The 13,690-nt window shown below is 45.8% G+C and overlaps 1 protein-coding gene across 2 annotated transcripts in view; it reads right to left on the reverse strand.

Annotated features, from left to right (window-relative positions):
* Nucleotides 1-13,690, reverse strand: part of FHL2 (four and a half LIM domains 2) — a 79,101-nt gene that overhangs the window by 42,822 nt on the left and 22,589 nt on the right. The window contains exon 1 of one of the 2 annotated variants that reach the window (XM_017541099.2): nt 421-557. The exons of the other annotated variant lie outside the window; for it this stretch is intronic. Coding sequence (XP_017396588.1) covers nt 421-540 — 120 coding nt within the window. The 5' untranslated portion in view covers nt 541-557. Of the gene's footprint in view, nt 1-420; nt 558-13,690 lie in introns of those variants that run through there. 2 annotated transcript variants of the gene reach the window in all.

The following is a 13,690-nucleotide window of genomic DNA, read 5'->3' on the forward strand; positions in this document are numbered from 1 at the left end:
CGCCCAGCCCCTGCCCGCATGGCGGTGCCCCACCTGGTAAGGACGTGGACTCCAGTCCTCCCTCTGGGGATGGGTCGGTGGGCTCCTCTGAGCTCCAGCGCCCCCAGAGTCTACCCCCCTCCCACTGCTCGGCTCCCCTCTCCCCAAGGTCTTTCCACCCCCACCCCCAGGGATCGTCGCCCCTCTCCCGGGTGTACCTCACAGCTCCGCTCCTTTCTCCCGGCTTCTCCGCACACGGTTGGGCTCCCCTCTCCCCGTGGTCCCCCCCACCCCAGCTCTGCTCTCCTCTCTCCAGTCTCCCCTACTCCGGCTTTGCTCCCCTCTCGCCCGGTCTCGCACCGGGATTCGGCCCCCTCTTCCGAGCCCCGATGGCTAAGCCCCTCGCCCTCCCTCGGGGCGCCGGGGATTGGAGGTACTCACGGCGCCGCAGCGGGTCGGGGACTCCGGACCGGGCGGGCGGGCGGCTGGTGACTGCAGCTCCGCTGCCGGCCGAGTGCAGCCCAGCGCGGCTCCCGCCCTCGAGAACCCCCGCCGAGTCATTTGACCATATAAGGAGACGCACGCCTCGGCTCGCTGGCACCGCGCGTGGGGCGCGGGGGACGGGCGCCCCCAGGCCTCGCGGTAGCCGAGCCCCCGCCCCGGGCTGCGGCGCTCCCCGCCCGTCCCCTTTGTTCGCCAGGGCTCTTCTTTCGTGCCCTCCGGGTCCTTAGAGCACCGTGGTTATCGGGAGCGTCGCCTCGGGCGTGGGCTCTCGGGCGCGAGTCTCGGACGAGGCCGGGGCGCAGTGGCAGGGGTCTGCTCACGCTGGGACCTCTGCCTGCTCCCAGGAGCGGCGGGTACTGGGGGGCCGGGGGGCTGGCGAAGCCCGAGGAGATGGGGGTGGCGGCGGAGGGAGGGAGGGAGGGTAGGGCCACTTCTCAGGAGGCCTGTGCCTGGGATATATTTGCACCTTGGACTGTTTTCCTTCTTACCCCGCAGATGCTTCTTCGTGAAATGAACCCCACAGATGACCATAAAGAATCCTTTGTTCCACTAGGGAGGGGACTGAAGGAAGGTCCTATCCCCACCTCTGGAAGCCAGAGGACTTCTTAGACATCCTGGATTCCCTACCACGGCGGGAAAACAAAAGCGAGCTAGGAGTGTGCCTCCCACACTCCAAGCCCGGGCCCTCTGCGTGACGCTGACGCTAGCTAGGGACAGATGGCACTGTCCAGCATTGTCGCAGGGAGAGCACAGGCTGAGCCCATCCCTGGGAGAGGGTGCGTCGTGGTGGAAATTCTTGCTCCTGAGCAGGTAACTTGTCCACGTGCAGAAACCGGTGGACGGTGAGCGTCCTAAGGCACTTTAAGGGCAGGTGTATTATTTTTAACATTCAGGGCAGCTGGTGGGAATACATCCTGTAGAGAAGGCAGGAAGAACTGTTTGCTTTCTTTTAGTTCATACTCTGTCTGGTAGTCCCCATGGATCTCCATCATGGAATCACAGAACTTGAGAATCAAGGGTTTCATCACCTTAGCTTCCACTCAATGAGCACTAGTTTTACTTGGTATCTCATTTGATCCACACCCCTTTAAGGTAAAGACTTTTTACCCCAGATTTATGACTAGGAAAATTCAGCTCAGAGAGATTTGCTCAAGGCCGCCTGAACAGCCACCTTTGCCAGCTAAGATTTGAACTGGAGTCTGGCAGACAGCAAAGCCATGTAAGCATATTACAGGATCAGAAATGCCCCTCATTCCATCAGTCGCTCAGGTAACTCCAGAGAACTGAGACTTGCCATAAGCCCAGGCAGATGCAGAATGCAGCCCTTCCCCCGACGCCACCCCACCTATGTCCCTGAAACAGGAGGCTTCCCTGAAGAACCTGAGTCAGGCCATCCTACCTGAATTTCCACTAAGTGTCAAGGCAGGCTAGTATTTTGAAATTCAGAGCAAAGTTTGTGTAGAAAAGGCTCTCCTCTCTGACAGCTATCTAGATGTGTGTTGTGTGTATCATTACAAATTAGGAAATGGTCTCCTAGTTCTCAAATGGTGAGCCTTAAGCTTCAGTTGGTAAAAACAAGTCTTAAAAATGATGAAACATTCTGCATTTAGCTTCTTTCTGATTCCTTTTATCTTACATTTTAATTTTATTTTTTTAGCTTTCTGACTTATGGGAGTAATTCATTTAACTTTGCTTTTTACCAATAGAATTATTTAGTTCTGTTATTTTTCTTCTACTAACTGCTTTAGCTGTGTCACATAGGTTCAGCTATATTGTGTTTTATTATTAAGAAATTCTGCAATTTAATTTCATGTTTTGACCTAATGGATAGCAGAACATTTTAAATGACCCTGTGGTCATTTGATAGGATCAATAAAATCCAGATTCTGGGAGCAAACATACCCAGTTTCTACAGCAATGCACAAACACAAAGAAGAGAGATGGAGGGAGAAACCCATAGATTTAAAAAAGACTTAGCTAGCTGCAATGTATGGATCTTATTCGATTCTAATCAAAGAGTAAACTAGTAGAAAATCAATTTTTATGAGACAATCTGGGAAAATATGACACTAACAGGATATTTGCTAGTATTAATGAACAATTTGTTTTAGGGGTGATTATGTGATTACAAACACATGCATAGTTTTTTCTTTACCTAAGTTTTTGCTTTTCCTAACAGTGCCAAAATATTTCCTAGTGAAATAACATTATGTCTGGAGTTGTTTCAAAATAATTTGGGGTGGGGAAAATGGATATTTCATATATTTCATATATGAAATACTCTGAGCCATGGATTATGATAATTGCTGAAGCCTGATGATGGATATGCAGCAGTTCATCTTACTAGTCTGTCTGTGTAATGCTTGAAAAATTCCATAATGAAACATTTTTTAAACTGCAGATGAACATACCATTTGCTCTTAATCCAGCATTTCCCTTTACAGGAAATTATCTTGTAGATATACTTGCTTATGTGTAAAACAATGTACACACAAGAGTAGTCATTGTAGATTTGTTTGTAAGAGAAAAACACTGGACCATGTTAGTTAAATACAGTATGGTGCATTTGGGAATTATTTACATATGCGGCTGTTAAAACGAACAAGATAACTGATTTGTCATGATCTCCAAAATCAACTGAGAAAAATAAAAGTAGAGAACACTCTGTAGGTAGCCACCAACCATTTGTGTTCATAAACAAAGAAAGGAGTGGGTAAGACAATGTATACTTATAAGTGGTTGCCTCTGGGGAGATCTGGGTGGCTAGAGGTTACGGGGTAGAAAGGAGATTAATTTTTACTGTACACTTTTTTGTTTGTTTCTTGTAAATTCTGAGCTATGTTAATGTTGTACCCATTCAAAAACTAAAAACATTTTTAAAACAAAAGCAACACAGGCTCCTTTAAGGAAAATAAGAAACAAACTGGTTAAACTGAGATTAATAGTAAGTCAAAGGAGGTTGGCAAGAAATAGAGGAGGGGAATGCAGTTTGTGGGTTTGATGACATATATGTTTTGATGAGCAATTCCATTGAAGGACAAAGTATTTAAAAATAAATTTTCATGAGGCAATCTAGGGAAATGTGTTTTGAAAAGTTCCATCTTGTATATCGTTATATTCCCAGGACCTAATTATCCAGCATGGCATATAGTAAGTGCTTAATAAATATATGTATTGAATGAGTGACAGATCACAGAATTGTTTGTGACAACTTTTTCACTATCGAAAGTGTAACGCTATCTATGGCAATATAGCTTGATCTCTGAAGTCAATCCAGGATTTGAACTCTGTTCTACCTATGACCAGCTCTGTGATCTCCAGTAACTACAAGACTTCCCTAAGCTTCTTTGCTAGTTCGTAAAATGGACTAATAACATATAGTTTGTAAAATTCTGGCTAAGATCTTTTGAGTTGATGCACATAAACCACTTAGCACTATCAGCACATTACTTGGCATGAAGTAGGCCCTTGCTTAGTAAAGTCCTCTGTTTTATTTGATGGCAAAGGGGAAATTAATCCAGAATAAGAAGGAAATGGACTTAACTCCCACCAGAAAGAAGAATTAAGTTCAGATCTTGTTCTAAAGATGACAGATTATCTTCTTGAGAGAAAACCTCTGTGCTGTGGATAAAAGGCTAGTTCATGAAAAAGAAAAAAAAACATTAAAAAGTACTATTTCCTGGGGAAAGGATCAATGGTGACTGTGACCAGTTATTCAAGTTCTTCTTTTGTTTATTGCAATTCTCCTATCATTCTTTCAGGAGACAACACTGCCCATGTCTCCCGTCCCTTCTGTAGGTGTGCTTCAGGGAATGGGACAGCTAGGAAGGGAGGAAAGAGAGGAAAAGACCTGTGGCCGGCAGCTCTCAAACCTTGGTGCAGCAGGATCCCCTGCAAGCCTGTCAGAAATGCACATACTCAGGCCAGCTCCTGCTTTTACAAGCCCTCCAGGTGATTCTGATGACTAAAGTTGCTTTGAAATAAAATAAATACCCCTTAGGGCTTCCAACTCTGGACTCAGTAATTTACCAGAAAACTACCAAACGTCAGTTTCTGGAGTGGGGGAGGGAGAGTGGAGTAGAGATAGACTAAACATAGACTAGACTCAGGAACTCTAAAATCCACTTGAAAGTATTATTTCCTCTGTCAGTTACTTCACCTAGGTAAGCAGGAGGTAGAAAAGTTGCAGCCAGTGGGTCTGAGCTGTACCAATGCTGAAAGTTGACTCTGGGAGAGGCCAAAGGCAGAGCTGCTAGGACTGTGCTCAAACCTGCCACCCTGTGGTGGAGTAGTGAGGGGGCTGCTGGTGGGCTAGATCCATCTGTGCGGGGACAAACAGCAGCCTCCTACCTGGATGAGGGCTACCCCAGGGGGATTAGGATGACCTCACCATTGCCAGGAAGAAAGTGAACACAAGAAAATATGAGCTGGGAGGGTCAGACCTCCCTAGGTTCGCTACCCTGACTGACCACTACCATCAAGATTTTTATCGCCATTAAGAAAGGATTTCACACAAGCTGTTCCTCCCACTCAAAGCTTGGCCGGGAAACTGGTGGATGATTTGCACTTGATTCAGAGGTAATCGTTCTTAATTGCCTCACATGGTTGGAAGGTGAGTAAGTGTCTAAGATCATAAAGGCTGGCGGGAAGTGGTCAAGAATGATCAAACCCCCTCCTGGCAGTGGGGTCAGGAGGCAGGTCCCTGCATGCCTTCTTATGATACAGTAGCAGATCCCAGGGCATTGGCTCAGAAAGCTGGATTTGCTTTTTCTGAAAACACTATTTGCCCAGATCCAACAGGAAAGTCTATGGAAGATGACTCCACAGGCAGGGTATGCACCTGCCTGTGCCCGTGGGCTGGGTGCAGTTGTGATGGGAGACCCAAGGGCCTCCAGCAAACAGGAGAAACTTGATCTGGTTATAGCAATGATCTTGCAGGATTCAAACTTTGTTCCTTTGCCTGTCAGACTTTCAGGAAAAGCTCAGCTTTCCACAAAGGGCAGGGCAGGCTCTTTTCCTTCCCTTCCGGCGTCTGCCCTGCCCTGGTTAGGAGGGAACACGCCTGGCTCTCTCTTGAGATAGAAAATTTCCACATCCCGTTTCTTTCCTCTCTCTTTTTTCACAAACTGATTTATTGGATGCAAATAGTCAGTGTTTAAAGCCTCAAAACATGCCTGACTTTGAGCCAAATCCACAAACAACTCCATGATTCCGAGTTTCCCATCCATGGTTAGAGTTTATTTGGAGCATTGGATACAAGTTTCCAGTGTGGCTTTGATACCGCCTTAAGAAAGGCTATGTTTGGTGCATCAATGACCAGTAGAATGAAAGTATTCACACTCACAGTTCATTTGGGCTAGTAAATGTTGCTGGATGGTTTCAGACGAAAAGTATTTCTAAGGTAGACTCTAAAAAGCTTTGGTTCTTGTTTGAGATCTCTTTGTCTCTGATTTCAATCCTTTTCAGCAGCAATCTATTCACGTGTCTGCTTGACTTCTCTTGCAGTTTTACTCCTGTTTTTCCTCTGTCAATGATTCCAAAATCCATTTAAAGGAAGTATTAATGTCCAAAGTCTGTGCAAACCTAGCAAAATTCTCTTTTGAATGAACTGTTTGCTTCCCTAAAATATCTGAAACGGGAGATTCTTCCAGGAATTTCTGAAATGGGAGAGTCTTATGCCTCACTTGTTTTTCAGAACATTTATTTAATTTATTATCATTATTTTTGAGATGGAATCTCACTGTCACCCAGGCTGGAATGCAGTGGGGCAATCTTCGTTCACTGCAAACTCTGCCTTCCCTGGTTCAAGCGATTCTCCTGCCTTGGCCTCCGAAAGTGCTGGGATTACAGGCGTGAGCCACCATGCCCAGCAAGAATGTTTATTTTAAACCACACTGAAATCTGTTAGTCTTTGTGAATTAACTTTATGAGTCAACATTAAAAATTTGAAATCCCAGGTTCTCTCTCCACTGCCACCAGACATTTTGTGCTATTTCAGCTTTGATTAGGGTCATTAACAGAAAATCCAAATGGTCTAGCTAGAAAGAACCTGGACTGGCCAAGCTCTAGGAGGGAGGGGCGAACTCCAGGCCCAGGAGCTCCTATGGAGCAGTGTGTGTGGCCACAGGTAACACCCTTCACCTTTTTATGTCTTCTTTACCTTACCTGTGAAACAAACGATGTACCACCTCTCTTCTTAGTTTAAAGAGTTATTTCACATTATCTATCTTTTCTTCAAGCCATTTTTATGGCTGATTGACAACTGAGAATGTCTCCTGTGACCAATTCTGCCCATGGTACAGATTTGTGTGTGATGAAAAGCTATGCTTTAAGTTCTTCTAGAGAGCAAGTTTAGGAATATCCTTCATGTATTTCAGAAGGTGCTTTAAAATTGGACCCAGGAGTCATAACACACCTTCCTGGAACAACCAAGCTTCTTTCTCCCTCATTGCATAGTAGTTGACTGCCGAAATACCAGAAACAGATTTTCTAAAATACCTGACCTTCAGCATCTCCTGGCAGGACTGTTTGCCAAAAATAAAAAACCTTCAAAAATTCTGGGTCATCCTAACTCTATAAATATCCCTGAAATCATGTGCAGAGTCAGAGATTCTGAGCAATTACTCCTCAGTAAGACCAGAGAAGTCACTGTCTCCACGGGGGACTGGACGGAGTCCAGCGGTGAATCACTATCAGATATCTCAACTATTCATGTAGCCGTCTTTAAACTCGAGGGCTTTTTCTTTTCTTATCTTTTTTTGCCTTCCTTTGAATAACTTGAAATTCGATCTCCATTTGGCATATGGCTGTAATGTCTAGCTAACATTTTCTGGACTCAGTTCTCTTTCCCACCCTCGTGTCATGGAGGGTCTGTCTGTATTGCTGTATTGCCTCTGGTCCCTTGAGTTTCCAGGTCAGGCTAGAAGCAGATGGAGAGAATGCTTGAGAGGTTTTCTTTTTCTAAGAATACGTTTGGAAAATGATGAGGACACAGAAGCAGACGCTGACATCCTGCACAGGAGAGTCTTTGAGAGCTCTCCCTGCTCATTCCCTTTGCACCTCACACCTTCCACCTTTGGCCGGTGAGGGGAGATGCCCTTCATCCTGTGACTCCTGGCACTGCCTTCCTCACTCTCTTCTGCCTAGCAGACTCCTGTTTATCCTTAGACCAAATAAAGTATTCCAGATAGGAAGGCTGCATGGGTAGCCATCATAGCCTCGTTTTTGACCAGTCCATACCATCTTTCCCATATGTATAACAACAGAGGAAAGACTGTGAGCAAGAACTGAGACATTTGTATCTGTGTTCACAGCATTTTGCAACTTGATCAGTATCACTGAATTTAATTCAGTTTTCTTGAAAATGCCTAAGCCAATATAAGGCTGCTATCCATTGGCTCTCTATGGCCCTGCTCAGATCAAACACATCAGGCCCATTTCCCATGTAGGCAGTTGAATTATCTGGGCTTTGCTCTGAGATCCAGTTGGCAATTAACCTGAATTAAAGCAAAGCCAAGAGCCTGGCCTTCCAGATGTCAGCAGATACAAAGTGGGAATCTCTGCCTGAATTAATGGAAGTAACCCCCAGGTTATAGCATCCACAGGTACAACGAAGAGCTGAAAATGAGGCTGCAGGGAAGTGTGCATGTGGACGTTCTTGGGGTGGTGCTTCTGCCTCAGAGTCCAGCTTCTCTTCACCAGTGAGGGGCTGCTTCTCCTGCCCCAATCCTCCTCCGCCACCACCACCACCACCAGCCTAGGCCTTAATCACAGAGAAGGTCACTCATGGAGGGACTTCCTTGAAGTCTGCATTCTGCAAACTGAAGCCACCACCTTCATGTTTAGGAGTCTATCTGGGGAATTCATGTCTTTAGTTTCTGCTTGGAGTGTGTTGATTTTCTAGCAAATGCTTAAAAGAATTTCTGTCCGTACAAATGGTCACATGCAAAGTTAAACAAAAATTCTGTCTCCCAGAGAAATTCCATAAAGGTTCTTTCATCTCTACCAGCATGAGTATGTGTCATTTGTAGAAGCAGGCCTACTTGCCGTGACAACAACTCTTCTGTGGCTTTGCAGAGGGACCCTCCACAGTTGGGGTGTGCTTTTGCCTGGCAGTCGGCAGGGATGGCCCAGATAAGACCATTGCCTTTCAACCCTACCTATTTTAAGGGGGATTCATTTTGGATTGAGAAACTGGTATTTTCCCCTCACTTGCACATATTTTGGATGTGTAAATATTTTCAAAAGATAGATTAGACTAATACATGCACACCTTCCTCGACTATCACCAGCCGAACCCACAGGGATGGCTAGGAATTTCCAAGTCATGTAATCCTAATGTTGACGTGAGCATGCTCAGGCTGCCTTAGAACACTTTCCAGCCAACACTGAAACCAGCACTTTGGCACTTGCAGAATCACAGCCTTCCTTTACGAGAAGTACACCTTCACCCAGCCAGTTGGCTTTGTATCGAGAATTCGTTTATTTTGGACAGGTCTCTCTTCCTCATTTACAACTGGCACACGGATGCAGAGAAAGGACAGCAGGTCCTGGCTGGAGCAGAACTAATGGGGCAGACAGTTAGTGAGTGTACTGCTGATGGCCCGGATCCTAGGTGTGGAGTTTAGGGGAGCAATCATTCATCATCACTACTACCACCATGTTTACCACCATGATATTCATCTTATTAGTATATTTCAACTGCTAGGGTGACATTTTTGGTGTAGGAAGGTGAGACCTGGAGTGGGTTTAGACTCAGAGTCTTGAAAGATTACTTTCTTTCCCTTTCCATCTGAAGCTCTCAGAAGAGAGGTAGCAGTTTCAGAGGGACCCTACATCTGACGTGAGACCAGGCTGAGCAGAAGGGAGACCAGGCTGAGCTGAGGAAGCACCAGGTCATGGTGCCCTCTCTGTGGGTGCAAGAAAGCAGCAGGAGGTGGGGGTAGGAATGGCTGAGGGGAGGGGCTGTGGCCCAGTGGAGGAGAATGCCTTCATGCTACGACGCTTTAGCTCACAGAGAAGGAACCTCAGAGTCCACCTGGGAAGAGCAGGCCCACCGAGAACAGCAAGAGACCCTCTGCAGGAAAAATGGGCAAATGAGGGAAAGAAAGACTAAGGGGAAAGCAAGCCAAAGGAAGTTTTTGTTGGGGAAATATTCAAGGAGTCTGTACTTGGCAGGTGTGCAATTTATATGTGCAAACAAAGGCTCTGGGTATAATTCATCTGCTGATTTCTGAAAGTCGAGAATCATTTCAGAAGAAGCTGAAGCTGCCCCCAGTGGTCTCCCATGATGCCCATGTGTGGCTGTGGCCATTCCAAGTAGGCCTTGGCATTACAAGCCCAGCAAGGTAGCCATATAGGGAAGGAGAGGGGAGATTTGCCAGCTCTTCATGTCAGCCCCCAAGTTAATGGTAAATTTTACATTTTTGTGCAATAAAGGCATTAACATAATTAACAGCTTGCTGCCAGTTTAAATATGCGTGTGTGCTTAGGAACAATAATACCATTTTGTTCATAGTTTGAGAGAGCCCCATTTCTGATGTGCTAGTAAATAATGTGATATTATTGTTCACATGCCCATCTAGGCTCTTTGTCCCAGAAAAATAATGCAAAGGGGTGATATAAAATCCACCTTGGAGCCATCTTAGGGCTGGTTGTTCTTGATTCCCTTGAAGACCTGGAGCTGCCTGTGTGAATCAGACTGGAAAAACATGTGGCTGCACTTTTCCATGAAGCAGGTAACAAAGCCACAGTTCCTGCCTGGGAAACCTGCCCTAGCATCTCAGCCACAAGAGCAAGCCGACTCATGCCTGGGCTCCCACACGAGGGCCTGTGCCAAGTTCACCGGAATGAAGGGACACTGCTGAGCATCAGGAATACCAGGAGCTCAGCCCAGTTACCAGGCTGGGCTGAGGATGCCGAGATTACTTTGTGAACTCAGACAGAGCTGGAAGCTGAGTCTGCCATCCAGAAGGCAGGACCCAGACAGAGTTCAGGAGTCACACCAGAATCAAGACATAGGAGAAGTTTGCTAACCTAAGTCCAACCCAGAATCAGATTCAGAGCAGAAGGGCAGCGAGACAGTTTTGTTTCCCAAAAGGAATCAGGAAGAGGCCAGAGAGGCAGCTTGCCAGCTGGGAGAACACCTGAGCAGTCTTAAACCCAGGCAGGTTACTGGGAGTTGCTTCACCTTCTCGTGGCACCATTAGGATTACATGACTTGGAAATTCCCAGTCATAACTTGCACGCCTACTTTCCCTGAGCAGATAACTGCACACAGCTGCATATGAATTGTTTTCTCTTCTTCTGGAGGGTCCACGACCAGTCTCTTGGCAGTTTGAGACATGAGGGTTAAACTGAATGGGAGTCTGTGTCAGGGGCCATGACCTATTTTAATGGAGGGTGGAGGGTCTCTGACAGCACCAGTCTCTCTGTAGATATCACTTGAATGGTGCTAAGCTACCTGTTAGCAGATTTAGCAGGGTGATGCCTTTTGAAGTGTCCAGTTTTGACTGCTAATCTCTGGGAAACATGTCACATCCTATGCTATTATTTGGTGGTGGCATCCAAAACCAACACTTTGGTCTTTCTCAGACGAGAAGGATTCTTGGCACAGGCAAGCAGAGGGAAGTGTGTGGTATGTGTGTCTTCTTGTATCAGCTTGTGTGTTGTGCTGGAAACCTGAAGCATCCTCACTGGTGGACAAAAATGCTGCCAATTTAAGGTGAGGAGCAATGGAATGAGTAATCCTTTCAGATAGAAGCTCGCAGTGCCGGACCCTGGGGGTGGCGGTTACAGCTGCCAACGTTCGAAAATGGATTAGTTATTCTAGGAAGCCAAGTGCTGCACGTTGAGCCAACCTCAGGGGAGACGTCATGGGACCAGTACATAGAAGGTTTTTAAGATTCTGCATTCCATTTCATCATTTACAAAATGTCCGCCATTTTGACCCTGAACCTACAGCTTGCTAACTGAATCTTCGTGAAATTTAAAAGGGAGAGGGACACAGTAATAAGACCTAACATAAGAGAAGTACCAGTGAGCCTCTGTGGACACAGGTGTGTATACAGCCATCATCACGCTCATCTCTAGATTCATCCTTTCTCGTTTCAGCCAAAAAACGGATTCGAAAATTAAGGCAGACTGACACCCACTACGTGCTAAACTGTAGACACATTAGAGGTTATTAGCACAGTTTCCTAGTATTATCTTTGAGTTTGTTTTAAAATGTAACTTTTTAAGATAAAAACAAAATGTAACTTTAGAAAGAGTATTATCAGCTGTGAGTGCTGTCACATATCGAGTTTTTTTTCAAAAACAAAGTATAATGTACCATTTTTTTTCTTTTTTTTTTCCCCTTATTTTTTTTCAAGCACGGCTTGATAAACCTTGTCTCTTACTCCTGGTTTTAGATAAATTCTTTTTTTCTACTTATCTAGAATCCTCACCTTAGAAATGAAGAATTCGTAAATGGTCCTGAACTTAGGGCTTTTTGACTTCAAAAGTTCTCATGGTTCCCAGCACTTTGGGAAGCCAAGGCGGGCGGATCATTTGAGGTCAGGAGTTCAAGATCAGCCTGACCAACATGGTAAAGTCCTGTCTCTACTCAAAGTACAAAAATTAGCTGGGCATGGTGGTGGGTATCTGTAATCCCAGCTTCTCAGAAAGCTAAGGCAGGATAATGGCTTGAACCTGGGAGGCGGAGGTTGCGGTGAGCCGAGATTGCGCCATTGCACTCCAGCCTGGGTGACAGAGCGAGACTCCGTTTCAAAAAAACAAAAAAAAGGTCACAGGGTGTCCTCCTCCTAGTAATTGGATTGAGTAGAGTGCCAGGAGAAAACTATTGAGCAGGAAGTTGTGTGCTAAGTGACTCATCCTCACAATGCCACCAAGGGGAATAAATCTCAACCGTCGCTTCTAAGGCTTAAAGTCCAGTGTGACTGGAAGGGAGGGAGCCAGCTGGGTAAAGATGAAATTCCATTTAGTTCTGGTCAAGGTTAAGATATGGAAAGTATACTCCCTAATAGAATTGAAAGCAGGGTTTGGAAGAAATACTTGCACACTCTTGTTCACAGCAGCATTTTTCACGATAGCCAACGGGTGGATGCAACCCAAGCTTCCGTAGATAGGTGGATGCCTGAGCAACATGTAGTACATCCGTACAATGGGCTCTTATTCACACTGAAAAAGGAAGGAAATTCTGACACATGCTCCAACATGGATGAGCCTTGAGATCATTACGCTAAGCTTGAAAGAGAATTGCTTGAACCCAGAAGGCAGAGGTATCTTGGATAACCAAAAGGTATAATCATCGGGAAAATAGAAAAAACAGGCTGGTGGTGGAGATGAATTCAGATTTGACCTATTGAAGCAGAAAGCAGTTTGGGGACAGCCATCCAAATAGAAAAATTTCCTAAACTTGTAGAAACATGAGATTCAGGGGGAAGGTTGGAGCTGGTGATAGGAACATAGGGGTCATTAGCCAAATGGTAGATAAAAATCAGTAAAGCAAAAGAGCAAATAAATAAACCAGGAAAGTGAGTGAGCTCATGCAAGAAGCATGTGAATGGTTAAGAATATGTTGAAGGTCAAGTTCCAGGGGAGCCTAAGGTTTAGGGGGCAGCGTCAAGGAAGGATAGGGAGAAAGAGCCAAGAGCCAGGACAGTGAATCCAGTGACTGACACAGCTGAGGAGTGGTGGCCAGAGGCTGCTGGGAGTGTGTTGCATGTGGCAGCACAGTGGCTGTTGTGCTCAGTGGCATCATGGGGACAGAAGCACCTTGCAGTGGGCTGAGGGTCAGTGACAATGGAGGGTGTGGAGATGGTGGTATAAGAGGTCTAATGGGAAAAAAGGAAGAAATTCCACGTAGCTCAGTTCTACAGGTAGGGAAACTGAGGCCCAGAGAGGGCAAATAATGTGTTCAAAGTCAGAGCTAATGGTGCAGAAGAACAGGATGCAAATCAGGACAGCATGTGACAGTGTGACTGCTCACTTTTCCTGGTTCTGTCCCTTCCACCAGGCTGCCTCATGGAGCAAGGCAGTGATCAGTTTCTGAGTTCTCATGACCCATCCTTAAAGCTTCTCCTTCTCAACCAGCACAAGAAATAAAATAGTCAAAACAGAAAGGCAAAGCCTCTCCGCAACCCTCTTCCCTATTTCTTCACCCTCCTGACAAAAATGGACTCAACATTTTTCAAGATCAAGAAGC

The sequence above is a fragment of the Cebus imitator genome, unplaced genomic scaffold, assembly GCF_001604975.1.
Source record: "Cebus imitator isolate Cc_AM_T3 unplaced genomic scaffold, Cebus_imitator-1.0 Scaffold131, whole genome shotgun sequence".
Taxonomy (NCBI): domain Eukaryota; kingdom Metazoa; phylum Chordata; class Mammalia; order Primates; family Cebidae; genus Cebus; species Cebus imitator.